The 21,278-nt window shown below is 44.2% G+C and overlaps 1 protein-coding gene and 1 long non-coding RNA gene across 2 annotated transcripts in view; one reads left to right on the plus strand and one right to left on the minus strand.

Annotated features, from left to right (window-relative positions):
• The window catches only part of LOC137504718 (N-acylethanolamine-hydrolyzing acid amidase-like), a 50,347-nt gene extending 37,380 nt beyond the window's left edge, over positions 1-12,967 (minus strand). Inside the window, exons 1-2 of the mRNA XM_068233305.1 lie at positions 12,740-12,967; positions 556-723 (exon numbers count right to left, since the gene is read on the minus strand). Of these exons, the coding sequence (XP_068089406.1) occupies positions 556-723; positions 12,740-12,939 (368 nt within the window). The 5' untranslated portion in view covers positions 12,940-12,967. The remainder of the gene's footprint in view (positions 1-555; positions 724-12,739) is intronic.
• The window catches only part of LOC137504731 (uncharacterized), a 117,926-nt gene that overhangs the window by 46,657 nt on the left and 49,991 nt on the right, over positions 1-21,278 (plus strand). The window lies entirely within an intron of this gene.

Here is a 21,278-nt window from a genome sequence, read left to right on the forward strand (position 1 = left end):
GTGGTTAAATATACTTTTTCTTGGTTAAAAAAAGTACACTCACATTTTACCTGTTAAACAGATAAAGATCAAACAATGAATGCAAATGATGTGTAAAAAGGAAAACAAATCTTTGATCCATAGTAAAAGGTTATACATAAGTCTGGTAATAGTTCCTATCTCTGACCGACAGTACTATGCCACTATTAGAATACTGAAAACAAAGGTTGCTTTAAATTGCGTAATGTGTGAATAGGCATAGTGGACAGAATTCTCGCCTTGCAGCTCTGGTTTGAATCTTGGCTAGGACACTATCTCCACAGAGTTAATACGTCCTCCCCATATTTTCATAGGTTTCCGCCGGGCACTCCATTTCCTCCCACATACAAAAAATGTACAGATAAGTTAATTAGCATCACCCCAAATTGGCCTTAGACTAAATTGAACATAAGTAAATAGGTATATGGTAGTTATTAGATTGTGAGCCCCTCTGAAGACAGTTTTATGACTATATACTTTGGAAGCTCTTGTAGATGTCAGGGCTATATAAACACAACATAAATAAAATAAACTTACATGACTGTTTCATAGAAGATATTTATAAGGACTACTTCAGATGTTTTTAAACCAAACACTTTGGCTATACCACGCATCTCTCCAGCATAGGGCTCTTGAGCTATTAAGTCTAAGTATAAATCTGCCATCAAAAAGTACAAGGATTTTTGCCATTGTTCTCTTACCAGCCTGAAAAATAATACAAGAAAATAAAAAAAGGATAAATTAATACAACAAAAAAAGGATCAAAATAATAAAACGTGACAATATTTTATAATGTATCAATGCAGGTCACCTCAGAACCCATTTCCTCAGGCTGGACAGGTCACTGTTTGCTACGACCGAATCTTCAGCAGTAGTGATGAAGGGGAATATGGCCATTTTCACTTTTCTGATACTGCTACTAAAATTATTTTTTTAAGCTCCTTTAAAAAATTCTGGTTTATATCCCCATGTTTCAGACAGGTATGTGCACATTTTTACACGTGTTATCCCATCTTATCTTTTCTCACCTTATCTAAACATAACTTTTCAGCACAAACAAGCAAAATTCCCTCAACATAAGTTGTCCCTGACTATCATTATTTATTTTTTTGCCTTGTTTTTAGTTTGTTAAATGCTTAAATCTTATTTTACACGGTGAAATAAGATGAAAGAAGATACTGCAACTCAGATATAAACTTTGTGCATCAAGGACATATATTCTGAGACAAAGCACAATTTTCTTAGATCAAGCAAGTGAAAACTTATCACCACACATTGATCAGTATTTTAAGTATTAATTCACTAAAGAAGCTTGCCTTATTAACATGTAGTGATACGTTTTCACAGTGAGAGTGTTATCTTATCACTCTAGTCCTTCAGTTATCACCTCTGTAGTTATTCTTACATGTAGACAGTAGGGAGGGAGGGAGGACATACAGACATGCAGGCGCTGCCACTGCAGACATGATGTAGCTCCACCCCTCCTGCTCCTTCCTTGGTCAGCGAGATTACAGCCAGCCTGTAGCTTGTGTATGGCAAACAGGAAAGGAGAAAGGGAGAGAGAGCCTGTGGCTGTTTGTGTGTGTGAAGTTGTGTGTATACATAGGCTTGATGTCTCTCTCTTCCTCTTTCCCTGTGTGCCTGCTGTATATTTCTGTCTATATAGTCCCCTTCTGCATAATCTACTACAAAATAAAATAGACAGCTTAGAATCCTCCATTTTAACATTGCTGTTTCTAGAAATACTCCACCTAACGACAGCTCAAGCCAGGTGATAACTCCTCACACACTTTACAGTTGTTATCACTTGCATTCCTCTCTGTGAATTAACATCCTGTCATTAAGAGTTAGAATTCTGTTGTTATCTTAAAGGACAATTGTAGTGAGAAGAATGTAGAGGCTGCCATATTTATTTCCTTTTAAACAATACTAGTTGCCTAGCAGCCCTGCTGGTCTGTTTGACTGCAGTAGCGTCTGAATTGCACCAGAAACCAGCATCCAGCTAATCTTGTCAGATCTGACAATAATATCAGTAATACCTGATCTGCTGCATGCTTGTTCAGGGCCTATGGTTAAAAGTATTTGAGGCTGATGATCAGCAGGACTGCCAGGCGACTAGTATTGCTTAAAAAGGAAATAAATTATCTCCTAGGAGAAAAAGTTAATTACATGTGGGCCCACGTGTGTTTCTGTGTCTCTATGGACTCCTAATACATCCTGCATGACTTTTATCATTCAAAAAAAATGGCTGAACTGGCAGATGTTTTAAATTAAGCAAGTAAAATGGAAATTCCTTGTACAGGCATTTTTATATGTTAAGTAGTGTGAGGAAATCTAGTGGTTGTTTTTTCATGTGGACACCAGTCCAAAATCTGCTGACCTGATCTCTTCCAGGTCACATCTCTGTAAATGATGAGAACATTTGCTCTTTACAACTTCAAACATAAATAAACTCAGGCTTACATCATCCACATGCATACTTGGCATGGCACACTGTTTGGAGTTGCGTGTGCCAAACCATCTGAACACTTCTTTAAACATGCCACTATCTATACTGTAGAATAGGGATGACCAATGAGATGCAAACAATTTCCCAGTTGAAGCGATTATGCAAATTCTGTATGCAACTTAAAAATGGACCAATTGAATCCTGCCGGGGTAAAATGTGATTGATCTATTTCCAAGCTGAATAAATTTGCACACAGAATTTGCATATTCCTGCATCAAATTATTTTTCATTGATGATCCCTACTGTATAACATACATAGGTAGATTCAGAAAGCAGCATGGTGCATCAATGCATTAAAATGAATGGACAGCACTTTTTAGACGTCGGTGCAAGTTTGTCATTCATACAAACCCTCCGCTCAACCCCATCATCTTGTTTCCTCCTAAATGCTACATGTAGCGTCCAGGATAGGCTAAGCGTGGTGCTACCATGTTGCTTGCGGGGGTTAAAATGCGACTGAACGATGGTAACAAATACCTTGTGAGAAGGAAGACTGGATTCTATAGAGGGTTTCCACACCATCTCCGGTCCCCATTGTCAAGCTACGCTCCTCTTTAGACACGAGCACGGGCGTACTGCACCTGCAAAGTAAGCTGGAGCCCCTTGTGCATGAGCTACTGTGCATGCACGGCAGTGCAGCCACGCTTGTGCCAGAAAGAGGAGTGCAGCCCTGATGTTCCAGAGGGTCGCAGAAAGTGACAGAGGTCCACAGGACAGCGTGGGAAGCCTCTGGATCCAACTGGAGGATCCAGAGGCTTCCCTCTACTTAGATGTAATATTTGAATTTTTTCACCCAAATTTTGTTTCTGGTTTGCTTTAAGAAGCTATAAGAGAATAACTCTTATGACTGGTGCACACATCCAATCTTGATTGGCCAATTTTACCACCTCCATGTAGTGTGTGGTCTAACAGATTCTGAATACTGTAATCTGAACAGATGGTGTGGGAAAGCTCGCATACTACACGGAAGTGGTAAAATTGGATCACCTTTAGGTTACAATTCAGGCACCATCTTTAAACCTACTAATGTTTAAACTGAGTACAAGCTGTCCCCTACTTACAAACAGGTTCTGTTCTGAGTGATGGTTTGTAAGTTGAGTCCGCCAATGGGAGGTGTGGAACGCAGGCGCACGCGGTGGAGCCGCGTCAGGGGGGAAGCCCATGGGGAGGTTGGATCGCAGGCGCACAGCGTGCGCCAGTGGGAAGTGACGTAGTTGAGGAGGAGAGGGGACGCACATAAAAACTCTCGTAGAAGTGCCAGGCCCCAGCTCCTGATGAGTCTTTATGACGAAACATGTCGGGCGGGGCCTAGGCACGGAAACAAGAGTCTCTTGAAGTCAGCAGGCGTGGATGTACGTAACGGCGAACCGACCCAGGGAGGTGACCGCAGCGCGCACGGACGCCAACTGCAGGGTACAGCACGGCAGCCGGAGCCCAGCCTAACGGGGGAGAGCCTGTGACCTAAAACTCTATGCCCAAAACTCAAGTCTTCATATTGTGAGTGTAACAGCTTTTTATACCTATTAAATTTGAATGGTTTTACACTATGTGAGATTTTTCTTCATTTGAGGAAAATATCTTGGTGTTTGGCGGTATCATATAAGAGATTAAATCCTGGTCAAGTGGAGAATCCAGAGGAGGTGGGGGACGGCCCTAAGTGTCCCGATGCGCTATTAGGCCTTACAGGTCTTTCTATCTGGTGAGTCTGTTTCCTTATGGTGTGGTGGTGGATCACAGATTGAAGATAATCTTGACGGCTTATCTCCACAAGGCCATAGGATAACGAGACTGGGACCTCCTTATTGAACTGTCTTAGCATAATCACATTAGTGTTTTTGTTGTGTAGGCGCCCCTTCTATGGTTTTAAATATTTTGTGTATATAGAAGGAGCAGCTCCAACTGTATTGTATACTGCGTAACTTGTGTGGTAGGAGCATTGGAAGTAGCGCCCATCTATTATTTTACACGTTATTTTCTACAGAGATTGGCGCACCCATATGCTCCACTGAGTATTATATACAGGTAGATACGGTATTTGTAATCAACATGACTAGCACCATGGATGTATTTGAACATAGAGCCCGTAGACTCATCAATCTAGATGAGGTCTTTATAATACATGGGGAAAATGGGAAGAGTATGGACCAGGAGTTCAAAAAACTACAAGGGGTAATGATCAAAGAACAGCAAACTTGGTGGGATGTGGCCACCCTGACTAAACATGACAAAGAGGGCATCATACCCAAGAGATTACGTTGGGATCTCATGGCCAATGACGGTGAGGACGATGATGAGAATGACCAGGAATGGGAGGAGTACTTTGACAAATGTGGACAGGGACTGGTCAAGCTCCTGATCAAGAGGAAAAATAAGAGACTGGAAAGACTGGGGGGAGACATTGAGGCCATTAAAACTAACCTGGTACCCTTCAGTGTCACTGAAGAGTATAAAACTAAGTCACAAAAACTCAGTGAGACATTGCAGAAGAATGAAAGGGAAATAGTGGCAGACAAAAAAAGAAAGTTTCAGAGAGATGCAGAGGCCACTAGGAGGAAGGAAGCTTACAAATGGCAGATCAAGAGAAAGGAGGAAAAATTAGCTCAGGCCCAAAATCTACAATCACAGACGACAACCCCACAAGGGGAAAGTACCCCCACAGACGCACCAAACAGAGGCTCGGAACCTGCACCAGGTCCTAATCAGGGACAGGGAAATAGGGGGAACCTCACTAGGGGTAGGCCTCCTAATAATACCCCAAATGGATACACAGACCAAATGGGGAGGTACATACAGAATAGGGGCAGAAATATGGGTGGATATAGGGGACCCATACGGGGGGGCTACCAGGGACAGGGTGGAGGATATGGAGGTCAGAGGCCTGCTGGCTTCCATGGGGGGGGGGGGAGTACAACATCCCGGTGTCCAACAGATATGACCCTATACAACAACAAGGTGAGTATGAACATTTTTTAGACAGGACCCCGGGCGGGGTGGGAGAACAATGGGGGAGGGGGAGGGGATGGTCAGAGGGAGGAACAGGATACCCCAGGTACCCGGGAAAAAGAGGACAAGAAGAGGTAAACGTGGAAATGGAAGGAATAAAGAGAAGGAGAAATATGTAGGGGCGGGAATATACAACCTGAGTGGAGTTGAACTTGACAACAATGAAATGAAATTACTGGACAAAGGATTAAAATATGCCCCCCAAAAGGGACTTGACAAGTTTGCCACGTATATTGACCTTAATAAATTTGTGAGACAGCTTCATTTAAAAAAATATTTCGCTGGACGAATAGATACAACTAACAGAAACCCTGCCCCCTCAGTATATAAACAAACACAGCTTAAAAGCAAATCTACCTTCTTCCCTAGAGATAACAGCTATAACGCAATTGAAGTATTTAAAAATCTGTTGGTAGAGGAAATTAAACAAATACCAGACATAAGGGAGGGTCATGAACAGCAAATAGCGAGGGACATGATGGAGAAGAAGAACCTAGTGGTGCGACCAGCAGAAAAGGGGGGAGGGGTGGTGGTACTCAGCAAAGAGAAGTATGGGAAAGAACTAGACAGAATGGTTCAAGATCTGGATACATACACGAAACTTAGGGGGAACCCTACAAGCCAACTGATGAACGACCTTAGAGCAATACTTAAGGAGGGTATGAATAGGGGAATGGTGAGTGACACTGAATTCAGATTTCTTATACCTGACACTCCCCGTGTACCCATCATATACCAAGTCCCTAAAATTCATAAAAATCAAACAGACCCTCCAGGCCGCCCAATCCAGTGCTGGTCGTAATGGAAAAATCTACGCTTACGGATCATTACGTGTAATTTTACGCTATTACGCATTACGCAATTACGGTTACGGCGTAGGAAATTATCTACGGTTCATCACTGTAATTACGCGTTAACTTACGCAGTTACGCGTAAGGATACCGTAATGTAGGCGCTTACACTACGATGTTACGCGTAGTGCCGTAATACCCATTAATGCATATTTTTTGACTCATACGGATGATGTGTATGCAATAGCCATCAATGTGACAGCTATTGCGTACACATCATTCGTATGCGTCAAAACGTACGCTTATATACTGAAGGGCGGGAGAAGATACTATTGGTTGCTTAGGATGTTGACTGATTGGCTACTCTTAGAAAAGGGGAGTTTTTACGTTAGTAATTACGCGTAAAATTACGCGTAAGTCTTCGTAAAATTACGCATACCTAGCAATTACGGTAGACAGTGTAATTACGATACCACTTAACTCCTTACGCGTAAATAATTACGCGTAAGACCGTAAGTTACGCGTAGCGCTTACGCGTAAATTTACATTGAATTATGATGCGTAATTACGCTCATGCGTAATTTCGGCCCAGCACTGGCCCAATCATTAGTGGGATAGGGTCGGTGACACATAGGTTGGGGCAGTATATAGACATCTTCTTACAGCCTATGGTGGCAGGATTACCTTACGTATTGAAGGATACTAAACACATGTTACAAATACAGTGGTGTGAAAAACTATTTGCCCCCTTCCTGATTTCTTATTCTTTTGCATGTTTGTCACACTTAAATGTTTCTGATCATCAAAAACCGTTAACTATTAGTCAAAGATAACATAATTGAACACAAAATGCCGTTTTAAATGATGGTTTTTATTATTTAGTGAGGAAAAAAACTCAAAACCTACATGGCCCTGTGTAAAAAAGTGATTGCCCCCCCCCCTTGTTAAAAAATAACTTAACTGTGGTTTATCACACCTGAGTTCAATTTCTGTAGTCACCCCCAGGCCTGATTACTGCCACACCTGTTTCAATCAAGAAATCACTTAAATAGGAGCTATCTGACACAGAGAAGTAGACCAAAAGCACCTCAAAAGCTAGACATCATGCCAAGATCCAAAGAAATTCAGGAACAAATGAGAACAAAAGTACTGTAATTGAGATCTATCAGTCTGGTAAAGGTTATAAAGTCATTTCTAAAGCTTTGGGACTCCAGCGAACCACAGTGAGAGCCATTATCCACAAATGGCAAAAACATGGAACAGTGATGAACCTTCCCAGGAGTGGCTGGCCGACCAAAATTACCCCAAGAGCGCAGAGAAAACTTATCCGAGAGGCCACAAAAGACCCCAGGACAACATCTAAAGAACTGCAGGCCTCACTTGCCTCAATTAAGGTCAGTGTTCACAACTCCACCATTTGAAAGAGACTGGGCAAAAACGGCCTGCATGGCAGATATCAAGGCGCAAACCACTTTTAAGCAAAAAGAACATTAAGACTCGTCTCAATTTTGCTAAAAAAACATCTCAATGATTCCAAGACTTGTGGGAAAATACCTTGTGGACCGCCGAGACAAAAGTTGAACTTTGTGGAAGGTGCGTGTCCTGTTAAATCTGTCGTAGAAGTAACACAGCATTTCAGCAAAAGAACATCATACAAACAGTAAAATATGGTGGTGGTAGTGTGATGGTCTGGGGTTGTTTTGCTGCTTCAGGACCTGGAAGGCTTGCTGTGATAGATGGAACCATAAATTCTACTGTCTACCAAAAAATCCTGAAGGAGAATGTCCGGCCATCTGTTCGTCAACTCAAGCTGAAGCGATCTTGGGTGCTGCAGCAGGACAATGACGCAAAAGACACCAGCAAATCCACCTCTGAATGGCTGAAGAAAAACAAAATGAAGACTTTGGAGTGGCCTAGTCAAAGCCCTGACCTGAATCCTATTGAGATGTTGTGGCATGACCTTAAAAAGGCAGTTCATGCTAGAAAACCCTCAAATAAAGCTGAATTACAACAATTCTACAAATATGAGTGGGCCAAAATTCCTCCAGAGCGCTGTAAAAGACTTGTTGCAAGTTATCGCAAACGCTTGATTGCAGTTATTGCTGCTAAGGGTGGCCCAACCAGTTATTAGGTTCAGGGGGCAATTTCTTTTTCACACAGGGCCATGTAGGTTTTGAGTTTTTTTTCTCACTAAATAATAAAAAACATCATTTAAAACTGCATTTTGTGTTCAATTATGTTATCTTTAACTAACGGTTAACGGTTTTTGATGAGCAGAAACATTTAAGTGTGACAAACATGCAAAAGAATAAGAAATCAGGAAGGGAGCAAATAGTTTTTCACACCACTGTATTGGATGGATACAGGCTGCAGGATGGGGACATTATGGTCACCGCAGATGTATCATCATTGTACACAAATATTAAACACGAACTAGGACTGGCAGCAGTAGAATATTATATGAGACAAGATGAGGAACTTAAAAGTGAGCAAGGGGAATATATCCTAAGATTGTTGGATTTTGCACTAAAATCAAATTACTTTTAGCACAACAACAACTTTTATACACAGCACAGGGGATGCGCCATGGGTGCTAGCTATGCACCCAGTGTGGCAAATTTGTTTATGGGGAAGTGGGAGGAAGAAATTGTCAGGGGAAATTCGGCCATTCGTATATGGCATAGATTTATAGATGATTTATTCTTTGTATGGGGGGGTGGGGCAGAGTCACTGAAAATTTTTCTGAACACGTTAAATAACAATGATCTTGGGATTAATCTCACTGCCACCTCAAGTAGAGAGAGGATCCAATTTTTGGATCTAGAACTCATCAATTATCAGGGTGAACTACAGACAGTCACATATTTCAAACCTACAGACCGTAATGGATTCATACCGATTCATAGCTGCCATCACCCCCAATGGAAACGAAATATACCCAAGGGTCAGTTCCTCCGTATTAGAAGAAACTGTACACAATTAGAACAGTATGACCTACAGGTGGGCACCCTAAAAAAAAGATTTGTGGAAAAGGGGTACTCAACGGAATCATTAGATGTGGACATACAGAATGTCCGCGAAAGGGATAGGATGACTCTTATCAATGAGGGTCATAGTCCACAAGAGGGTATGGAAAAATATCAATGTGCCTTTATCACAGGGTACAGCAACCAATATAGATTCATTCAGGATATAGTACACAGACACGGGAAGATTCTAGGCACAGATCCCATTCTCAAGTCCATACTGCCACCCCTACCCAAATTTATTTTCCGCAGAGCCCCTTATCTTAGAAATCACATAGCACCTAGCTGTGTAGAACCCCCCAAGAAAACTTTCTGCATGCCTAGTTGGCAAAAACCTGGCTTTTACCCCTGCAAAACCTGTAAAGCATGCAGAGAAGGTAACCCCGTGAAAACTGCTGAAATTACCTCCTTCAGTAATGGAAAAAAATTTAAAATCACGCAATTTATCACCTGTCATGATAGACATGTGGTCTATTTAGCATGGTGCCCTTGTGGGAGGCAGTACGTAGGACGCACAACCCGTACCCTTAAGGAACGTATGGGTGAACACACGAGGAATGTGGGGAAGGGATTCCCTGCACATAGCCTCTCAGCACATTTTGGGGAGAAGCATCAGTGTGACACTAGACGTATGTCATTCTGTGGTATTTTTAAATTGATGCCCAGCTGGAGGGGGTGTAATAGAACCAGGGCCATCTCCCAAGCTGAAACAAGATGGATATTTAATTTGGACACCCTTACCCCTAAGGGCCATAATATTGATGAGGATATTGTGTGTTTTTTGGGTGACTAATTGCATTTTAGCTAAAGGATGCCATTTTCGCCTCCTGTTGAGGATTTATGTATATGGTACCCACATTTTTTTTACTTATTGATCTTATGTGGCAGTTTTATAGTATGTTGGATTGTATTGTTCTTTTATTCAGCTGTGTAATCACATTGTAAACGGACATCTCCCCCGCTCACTGGGCTGGGGGATTACGTTCGGCAGGTGGGACCCCCCCTTTAATCGGACATGCCTCCTATGATGGCTCTGAGGAGGCCCGGATTAACCTTGAGTAGTTGGGGGCTGGAGCAGTGAGCGTGGTACGCACAGTGGTGCGCAACGCTGGTGCTCTGAACGGGGTGGGCAGACGTCAGGATAGGAGGGAGGAGCTGGTAGATGGCGCGCTGGGCGCGAGTGGAGCGCAGTGTTGTAGCGCGCTGCCGGCTCGTATGCGGTTCTTGGACTGGACCGCGTCACAGGGGAGGCCAATAAGAGGTGTGGAACGCATAGGGGAGGCCAATGGGAGGTGTGGAACGCAGGCGCACGCGGTGGAGCCGCGTCAGGGGGGAAGCCCATGGGGAGGTTGGATCGCAGGCGCACAGCGTGCGCCAGTGGGAAGTGACGTAGTTGAGGAGGAGAGGGGACGCACATAAAAACTCTCGTAGAAGTGCCAGGCCCCAGCTCCTGATGAGTCTTTATGACGAAACATGTCGGGCGGAGCCTAGGCACGGAAACGAGAGTCTCTTGAAGTCAGCAGGCGTGGATGTACGGAACGGCGAACCGACCCAGGGAGGTGACCGCAGCGCGCACGGACGCCAACCGCAGGGTACAGCACGGCAGCCGGAGCCCAGCCTAACTGGGGAGAGCCCGTGACCTAAAACTCTATGCCCAAAACTCAAGTCTTCATATTGTGAGTGTAACAGCTTTTTATACCTATTAAATTTGAATGGTTTTACACTATGTGAGATTTTTCTTCATTTGAGGAACATATCTTGGTGTTTGGCGGTATCATATAAGAGATTAAATCCTGGTCAAGTGGAGGATCCAGAGGAGGTGGGGGACGGCCCTAAGTGTCCCGATGCGCTATTAGGCCTTACAGGTCTTTCTATCTGGTGACACACACTATCCGAATGGTTACCAGGGTAAATTGGACACACACTATGTCTAAAAAGACAAACCCTATAGGTAAAAATAGGAGGTGAAATAAACTCCAAAGTAAAAACACCAGATGGTGCTATCGAATGGGTCACCCAAAGGTGCGGGGCCCATATAGTGTGTTACCCTAATGGCGTAGCAGGGTCGCACCCATGCCAATATAGAGGGTCTTTGCTGATCCCCCCCCTGGTGAGTCTGTTTCCTTATGGTGTGGTGGTGGATCACAGATTAAAGATAATCTTGACGGCTTATCTCCACAAGGCCATAGGATAACGAGACTGGGACCTCCTTATTGAACTGTCTTAGCATAATCACATTAGTGTTTTTGTTGTGTAGGCGCCCCTTCTATGGTTTTAAATAACCATGACAAACTTGCACCGACGTCTAAAAAGTGCTGTCCATTCATTTTAATGCATTGATGCACCATGCTGCTTTCTGAATCTACCTATGTATGTTATACAGTAGGGATCATCAATGAGAAATAATTTGATGCAGGAATATGCAAATTCTGTATGCAAATTTATTCAGCTTGGAAATAGATCAATCACATTTTACCCCGGCAGGATTCAATTGGTCCATTTTTACATAGTAAAACGTGGATAAATAATTTGGGGGAGGGGGGAATCTGGGTTTGGACATAAAGTATATGTTTTTTGGTTGCTTTCAATTTGCTATTAAAGTGTAATTAACTAATTATAACAGTCCATACAATTTTTTATCATGTAACAACAATATGTAATTAAAAACCTGTATTGTATATTTTACACATGGAGACAACTTTGTATCTCTGAAACGTAACTCAAGATGTTTGTAAGTAGGGAACTGTCTGTATCATTTCAGTAGGCTGCAAAGGAAGTGACCACCAACAATATGTTTACTTCAAGCTACTTGGATTTTTAGAATCTCCTTTGTAAGTGGAACCTTAAGCCCCCTCTACACTATACAATTCCACACACGATCAATCAAATTCGATTGGATCGATTAAATCCGACATGTCCGATCGGGATTCGATCGGTAGTGTGGTCGATTTTGCATAGTTTTCAATGAAAAATCGACCACACTACCGATCGAATCCCGATTGGATTTAATCGATCCAATGGAATTCTATCAATCACGTGTGGAATTGTATGGTGTAGAGGGGGCTTTAGATGCCCTTAGAAAGAAAGTTACAGACAGGAAAGGGTTAGCAGTTATTTCACTGTCAGGGAAGACTGGGTAAAATTAGTTTTACAGCTAGCCAATGGTTAAACATCACTAGAAAATGGGTTGGTGTAAAAGCCAAGGTAGGTCAGCCTGAGGTGAAGGGGCCAGCTGAAGGAAAATCTGGAATATCATACTACTAGCATCAATGAATTACTACATTTATACATAGTTTGCTACAGTTTGTAAAGGGCATAAACATAAACATGTGCCTTTTAGACATAATGACAGTTTACAGTCAGCCTCATATTTTGCATAGACCGAGCAGTACCTGAACAAACCTTCCATGAGTGAGCGTAGCTCGGTGATATTATAGTGTTGTAGAATTGGTTCCCAGCGTTCCTCAGGCGGCAGGTCCAAGCTGATATTGTAGCGAGGGGCTGCATTGTCCTTTTCCTCTAATGTAGATGTGGAGGAGAAAGGAAAAAATCCCAGCACAAGCAACAAGCACAGGCAGTTCATGTCATGCATGTGAAACCTACAACTCAGCAGAGACACTACTTTGGTAGCATACATAAGGCACACATTTTTGTAGGCGGCCACTGTTTAAACGAGCAGAGTCCAAGCAAACATAGCAAATCAGGGAAGGTGACAGAAATTGTATTGTTTCATTATATCTTTGCATGGGATGCAATGTAATCTGTATAAATTTACTGTCCCATCAAAGAAACTTGGAACACAATGTCTTAACTGCTGGCAACAAAAGTGAGTACACTTTTGAAGCCCACACCATCCGCCTCTACCACCCCCTCCCTGCCATTGTTGCGGTCTTATACCGCCCTTCGGGCTCCACCCCACAATTTCTCGATGACCTTGCCTCATGGCTCCCTCACATCCTCTCCTCTGACCTCCCCACCATCATCCTTGGGGATTTCAATATTCCCATCGATGAAGCCCAGAGCTCCGCTGTGACCCGGCTACTCACCATTGCCAACTCACTTGGACTAGTACAACACGCCAACACCCCCACTCACACTGCAGGTCACACTCTCGACCTTATATTCACTAAATCCACCACCATTGCAGACCTTGACATCGCACCCTTTCCACCCTCAGACCATCACCTTCAACCTCCTCACGGAAAGCACCTCCAAATTACCCACCCACCCACCTGGTCGATGGCAGCGACACCTACGCAAGCTCAACCCTAGCGTCCTTGCTGACCCCCTCCATGCCCTCTCCTCCACTCTCCCCACCCTAACCTGTCCTAATCTTGCTGCAGCTCAGTATCGCCAAACTCTCTCATCAGCCCTAGAGAAAGCTGCTCCACCAATATTTCGCCGCCACCGACCCCCTAACCCCCAGCCCTGGCGCACTACCCATACTCGCAACCTCCAGAGGAAAACACGTGCCACTGAACGGAAATGGAGAAAAACTAGACTTAACCAGGATTTCCTACAGTACAAGACCAACCTGCTGCAGTTCCACGCTGCCCTTGCTCATGCGAAGCAGTAATACTTTACCAAGCTTATCGGAGCACAAGCTTCCAATCCCCGGCGTCTTTTTGCCACTTTCAACTCCCTGCTTAAACCCACCCCCCATCCTCCGTTTCCTCCCTCTCTGCCACAGATTTAGCCACCCACTTCACCAACAAAATTGTCTCCATCCGCCAAGAAATATCCAATCTCCAATCTTCACCTCCCACCCCCTCCCAACCAGCTCCTCCTCCACCCTATTCTCCCCTCACATCCTTCACTCCTACTACCACCGAGGAAGTCAACCACCTACTGCAGACTTCCCATACCACTACTTCGCCCCTTGACCCCATCCCTTCTGATTTACTCCTGCCTTACTTTACGGAATTGGCCCCAGTCCTCACTACCCTGTTCAACCTCTCCCTATCCTCAGGCACCTTCCCCTCAGACTTCAAGCAGGCCACTGTACTACCCCTGCTCAAGAAACCCTCCCTCGACCCCTCGCTACCCTCTAACTACCGTCCTATCTCCCTCCTCCCCTTTGCCTCAAAACTCCTGGAGCGTCTCGTTCACAAACGCCTGACCCAGTACCTCAATGCCAACTCACTCCTAGACCCACTGCAATCTGGATTTCGGCCTGCCCACTCAACCGAAACTGCTCTCACCAAAGTGGTCAATGACCTTGCCTTAGCTAAAGCTGAAGGTAAATACTCCATTCTCCTCCTCCTTGACCTTTCAGCAGCTTTTGACACAGTAGATCATCCCCTACTCCTCCAGTCCCTCCAGTCCTTGGGCATTCACGATCTCGCCCTGTCCTGGCTTTCATCCTACCTCTCCAACCGCTCCTTCACGACCGCCTTCAATGAGTCCTCATCCACCCCCAACCACCTCTCGGTGGGAGTCCCCCAAGGTTCGGTCCTTGGCCCCCTACTGTTCACGCTATACACATCCTCCATTGGCAAGGTTATCTCCTCCATGGGTTTTAACTATCATCTGTATGCAGATGACACCCAGATCTACCTCCACACCCCTGACATATCCACCACTACCATGGACAAGGTCTCCTCCTGCCTATCAGCCATCTCCTCCTGGATGTCCGCTAGGTTCCTGAAACTAAATCTAGACAAAACGGAATTTATGATCTTCCCACCCCGGCCATCCACGAACCTCCCAGATGTGCATGTCACTGTTAACCACACTACCATTCGCCCTACCTCTCAAGCCCGTTGTCTGGGTGTCACCCTGGACTCCGCACTCTCCTTCACTTCCCACATCCAAAACCTCACAAAGTCCTGCAACTTCCACCTTCGTAACATCTGTAAGATTCGCCCTTTCCTGACCTCTGCCACCACCAAACTCCTCATCCATGCCCTCATAATTTCCCGCCTTGACTACTGCAATGCCCTGCTGTCTGGTCTCCCTATGACCCGAACAGCCCCACTGCAGTCCATCATGAATGCGGAAGCCAGAATTAACCACTGTTCCCATCGCTCCACCACGGCAGATCCCCTCCTAGAATCCCTCCACTGGCTTCCTATCCAGTCCAGAATCAAATTCAAGATACTGTGTCTGACCTATAAATTTGTCCACAAAACTTGTCCAACCTACATTTCCGATCTTACGCAGAGGTACACACCTGGCCGCTCACTCCGCTCTTCCAATGAACTTCGCCTAACCGCCCCCCCCGCATCACCCAGTCCCATGCACGCCTCCAGGACTTCTCAAGAGCTGCTCCAACACTATGGAACTCCCTACCTCCACCCATTAGGGCAGCCTCCTCCTTCAACATCTTCAAGAAAGCCCTCAAAACTCACCTTTTCACTCTGGCCTACTACCCCTCACAAGTGCTCTAAACCTACAGCTGAACTCTGGTCCCCTACCGTTCGTGTCCTTACCTCTCCCTCTAGATTGTAAGCCTTTGGGCAGGGTCCTCCTCCTTTTGTGTCCTACCTGATCATGCACCTCCATTACTGTGAACCCATGCTATGCATCTGAGTGAACCTAACTTGCCTAATCTACATGCTCAATCCAGTGACTGACTAAGCATTACCTTGTACTAATACTGTGCTGTGTGATCTGGTTTTCTTGTATTCCTGTATTGTCATATTGCTGTATGTCACCCCTAAATATTGTCTGTAACCTAAATTAATGTTCAGCGCTGCGTAATATGTTGGCGCTTTATAAATACAATAAATAAATAAGTGAAGAATGAAGTGTCTATATTTTGTGTGGCTATCATTTTCCAGCATTGCCTTAACTCTCCTGGGCATGGGGTTTACTAGAGCTTCACAGGTTGCCACTGGAATCCTCTTTCACTCCTCCATGATGAAGCTTATGGATGTTAGAGACCTTGCTCTCCTTCACCTTCCGTTTAAGGCTGCTCCACAGACAGATGTTTAGGTCTAGAGACACGCTTGGACAGTCCAGCACCTTTACCCCCAGTTTCTTTAGCGAGGCAGTGGTCATCTTGGAAGTGTGTTTGAAAGGTCATTATGTTGGAATACTGCCCTGCAGCAGTCTCCAAAGGGAGAGTATCATATTCTGCTGCAGTATGTCACAGTACATGTTGGCATTCATGGTTCCCTCAATGAACTGTAGTTCTCCAGTGCCAGCAGCACTCATGCAGCCCCAATCCATGACACTCACACCACCATGCTTGACTGTACGCAAGACAAACATATCTGTGTACTCCTCACCTGGTTGCTGCCACACACGATAGACACCCATCTGAACCTGTTCTGATCTGGGTGGAAGCTGTTTTGTTTAATTGCTGTATAGTGTTGTGCACCAGTGCTGTAGCTCAATTTTAGGGTGTTGGCAATCTTCTTACAGCCTAGGCTGTCTTTATGTAACAATTCTTTTTAAGATCCTTCAGAGAGTTTTCTGCCATGAGGTGCCATGTTAAACAATTAGTGATTAGTATTAGAGAGTGTGAGACCAGGGCCGGATTTACCATAAGGCACTTGATGATGAAAAGGCAGCTCACTCCCCTCCCCAAGCACCTCCCTCCTATGCAGAGTCCTGAAGAGAGTGTAAATGAGAGGTTACTCGCCCTGCTCTCACCATTCCACTGACAAGATTTCCCTTCAGTCAGGTGCTCCTCTAGCTTAATACGGAGATTCCTGTAGCTCCCTAATACTTGGGGGCACCTCTAGCTACTTAATATTGAGGGTACTTCTGGCTACCCAATACTAAGTGGCACCTGGCTCAGACTGTACAGCTGCAAGGGAAAAGTATTATGCACTACATCACTGTGCCACCCTCAATTGATCAAAAAGGCTTGTTAATTACAGTATAAACAGATTAGACTTAAAGTTTAAATTTTGAATCTATTTTTTTTTTTAATCTGTTAGGACCTCATCTAGGGTAGTGCTTTTTAACCTACTAACTGTGTATATTAGCAGGTGTATGACATATGGACTGACCTCCCTTTTCCCGTCACTGTCAGTCAATCCCTTGAATACACAATCATCGCTATGACCTGTTGATCACTGGTGCATGTGAACTTACGTAAACCAGCTGATTAATAAGTGACTTTATAGAGTCACCTGCTGTACATTAAAGAGACTCCGTAACAAAAATTGCATCCTGTTTTTTATCATCCTACAAGTTCCAAAAGCTATTCTAATGTGTTCTGGCTTACTGCAGCACTTTTTACTATCACAGTCTCTGTAATAAATCAATGTATCTTTCCCCTGTCAGACTTGTCAGCCTGTGTCTGGAAGGCTGCCAAGTTCTTTAGTGTTGTGGTTCTGCTATGAACTCCCCCTTCCAGGCCCCTCTCTGCACACTGCCTGTGTATTATTTAGATTAGAGCAGCTTCTCTCTTATCTTTTACAAGCTGGATAAATCGTCCTCTGAGCTGGCTGGGCTTTCACATACTGAGGAAATTCAGACAAGGGCAAAGCGGTTTGCAGGAAGAAAAGAGCAGCCTGAAACTTCAGTGCATGAGAGATGCAGGGGGAAAGAAACACACAATGATCTCTTGAGATTCAAAAGGAAGGCTGTATACAGCCTGCTTGTGTATGGATGTATTTTCTATGTGTGGACATACTGTACATCAACCTACTTCCTGTTTTGGTGGCCATTTTGTTTGTTTATAAACAAACTTTTTAAAACTGTTTTAACCACTTTTAATGCGGCGAGGAGCGGCGAAATTGTGACAGAGGGTAATAGGAGATGTCCCCTAACGCACTGGTATGTTTACTTCTGTGCGATTTTAACAATACAGATTCTCTTTAAGATTTAGATAACTCCAAGCTAGTCCTTGTATACAAGGGTATGTCTGGAATCTGATTGGGGCCACACTTCTCTTCAAGTATGAGCGCGGCTGTACTGTTCCTGTGCAGTAAACTGGGCTCCGTGCTGCTGTGCAGATGTAGCTGTGCTTGCACAAGTGCAGTATAGCCACACTCTTGCTTGAAGAAGAGATGCTTAGTTTAGCGCCACACTGCTAGCAAATACATTGGATAACATTAGTAGCAGATACTTCGCATGTTAATACTCTTGACATATAGTAGGTGCTAAGGCCACATACACACATCAGACCATAGTCTTTGGAAACTGAAAGATCACAGACCAATCTTACCACCCTTCCTGTAGTATAAGAGCCATACTCTACACAGTCTATTCTATGGAGCTGAACTCCACATCAGACAGAAATCTTTGCAAGATGCTGCACACACAGGTGCTGTACAGACACAAAAGATCAGTATCTGCAAAAGATCTGTTCCTGCCAAAGATCCATTCCTGCAAATTGCAATGATAGTCTATGAGATCTGCAGATCATCATACACACGATTTAACTGACATTCATCTGCAGATCAAATCCACCAGGATGGATTTTCAGATCTGCAGATGAATGTCAGTTAAATCATGTGTGTATGATGATCTGCAGATCTCATAGACTATCATTGCAATTTGCAGGAATGGATTTTTGGCAGGAACAGATCTTTTGCAGATACTGATCTTTTGTGTCTGTACAGCATCTGTGTGTGCAGCATCTTGCAAAGATTTTTTCCTGATGTGGAGTTCAGCTCCATAGAAAAGACTGTGTAGAGTATGGCTCTTATACTACAGGAAGGGTGGTAAGATTGGTCTGTGATCTTTCATTTTCCAAAGACTATGGTCTGATGTCTGTATGTGGCCTAAGTCTCTTGTCTCATGTGACATAGCACTAGCATTAGATGAACTCACTGGACTGCTACCCTTCTACTATAGGATGGCCATTGTTGTAAACTGGAAGCAGAATCACACACACACACACACACACACACACACACACACACACACACACACACACACACACACACACGTTACCTCCCTACACTTCTACAAAGCCAGGGGCTGTCCACTTAATTTAAAAAAAAATATGGAAACCATGGATTTCTACCAAGGATACCAAATGGCTGACAGCCAACTGGATGTACATATGTCCTAGAGGCAACATCAACATAGCCTGCCTCTTACTGAATTCCTGGATTGAATATACTAGAAGGGGGCAGAGTTGAACTGCGGGCTGGTGGGGAAAGGGGGGTGCCGAAAACATCCACTGGGTTGCTATATGTTGTAGTAGAACAATTATTGTAGTGTTTGTTCCCACACCGGCATGTGCCTGGGGGGAGCAGTTATTTTCTTTGTATGAAAAATCAAATAAGAAATAATAAAAAAAAAAAATGTGGCAACTGTAAAGCCTGGTACATAAATCCAAATTTGATAGGACACTTTTTTTTTTTTTTTTTTTTAACCCAAATAACTATGTAACCATTGGCCAATTTTACCACCTCCTTGGTAAAACTGGCCAATTATTGGCCAATGATTTTAAAGTTGAACGTGTGTACCAGGCTTAAAGTAAAATGCCAATGGTGGGCTAGATCACCTTTTACAGATTGTGCTGCCGCTGCTCATTGGAGTCCTCCCTTACCCTGCTCCTGTGTAGCCGCATTGATTTTCCTCCAAGCAGTGGCAGCACTGTCAGTAAAAAGGTGATCTAGCCAACTATGGGCTTGATTCACAAAGCCGTCCAAACTGTTTAGAACGGGTGTGCTAAACAGTTAGCACGTGAAGTGCCGTTCGCGGACTTTTGCGCGTGGGCAACTTGCGCGCACAAAAGTCTGTAATCGCGCGAATCGCGGGACTTTGCGCGCGCAAAAGTCCGCGAACGGCACTTCACGTGCTAACTGTTTAGCACACCCGTTCTAAACAGTTTGCACGGCTTTGTGAATCAAGCCCTATGGGTTTTAATTCAGATTTAAGACAATTCAGAGTACTTTACAGTTTGTTACTCTGGGGAAAAAAAAAAGGTAACAGATTTACACAATGGTTGACAGTTTCCTTTATTAAAGGACAGGTCCGAAGTAAAAAAAAAATTATCTACTTACTTGGGGTTTCCTCCAGCCCCTGGCAGCCTATCTGTCCCTCCCCGCAACTCCGCTTCCAACTGCTGTCCCTGGGTCCCCTCCGTTGCAGATTGTCAGGTTGGCATCTTCTGCACTTGCACAAGTGCGGCCGAGCCGCTCACAATCTCGCTCTAATAGCCTGGAGCATTCTGCACAGGTGGAAAAGTACTGCGCAAAACACTCCTGGCCACAGAAGCGTGGCTACGTGGTCGCGCAGGCACAGAAAACATCTGCAACGGAGGGGACACCAGCTGAGAGTGGAGCTGTGGCAAAGGAACAGACAGGCTGCCAGGGGCTGGAGGAATACCCAGGTAAGTGGATTTTTTTTTTTACCCTGGATGTGTCCTTTAATTATTCAACCTAACGATTAACATATGCATTTTAGTGTCATTGTCTGAAATTAGAGATCGTCAGTGAGATGCAAATAATTCCAAGTTGATGAAGGAATATGCTAATTATGTATGCAAATTTATTCAGCCTAAAGCTAATGTAACCCCATCTGTAAAAAAAAAAAAAAAAAGTCAGATACTCACCTAAGGAGAGGGAAAGCTCCGAGTCCTAATGAGCCTACCCTCTCCCAGTGCACGGTGGATCCTCCGGGCAAATCCGCCGCGGGGACTTCGGAAGTCTTTGGGAGCACTCGGGCTCCTGAAGGCCGGCGGCTCCATACTGTGCACGCGCGAGTACGTCATAGACACGCGCGAGTGCTCCCGAAGTCTTCCGAAACCTCCCGTCGGCGGCGGAAGTGCCAGTATTTGACCGAAACAGTTGAATACTGCTACGAGGGATCCTGAGCGGGACCGGGCACCGGGAGAGGAGAGGGGAGACTCATTATTATTTTTATTTAGTATTTATATAGCGCCGACATATTACGCAGCGCTGTACAGTATATATATATATATATATATATATATATATATATATATATATATATATATATATATATATATATATATATACACACACACACCTTGTCACTAACTGTCCCTCAAAGGAG

The sequence above is a fragment of the Hyperolius riggenbachi genome, chromosome 1, assembly GCF_040937935.1.
Source record: "Hyperolius riggenbachi isolate aHypRig1 chromosome 1, aHypRig1.pri, whole genome shotgun sequence".
Taxonomy (NCBI): Eukaryota; Metazoa; Chordata; class Amphibia; order Anura; family Hyperoliidae; genus Hyperolius; species Hyperolius riggenbachi.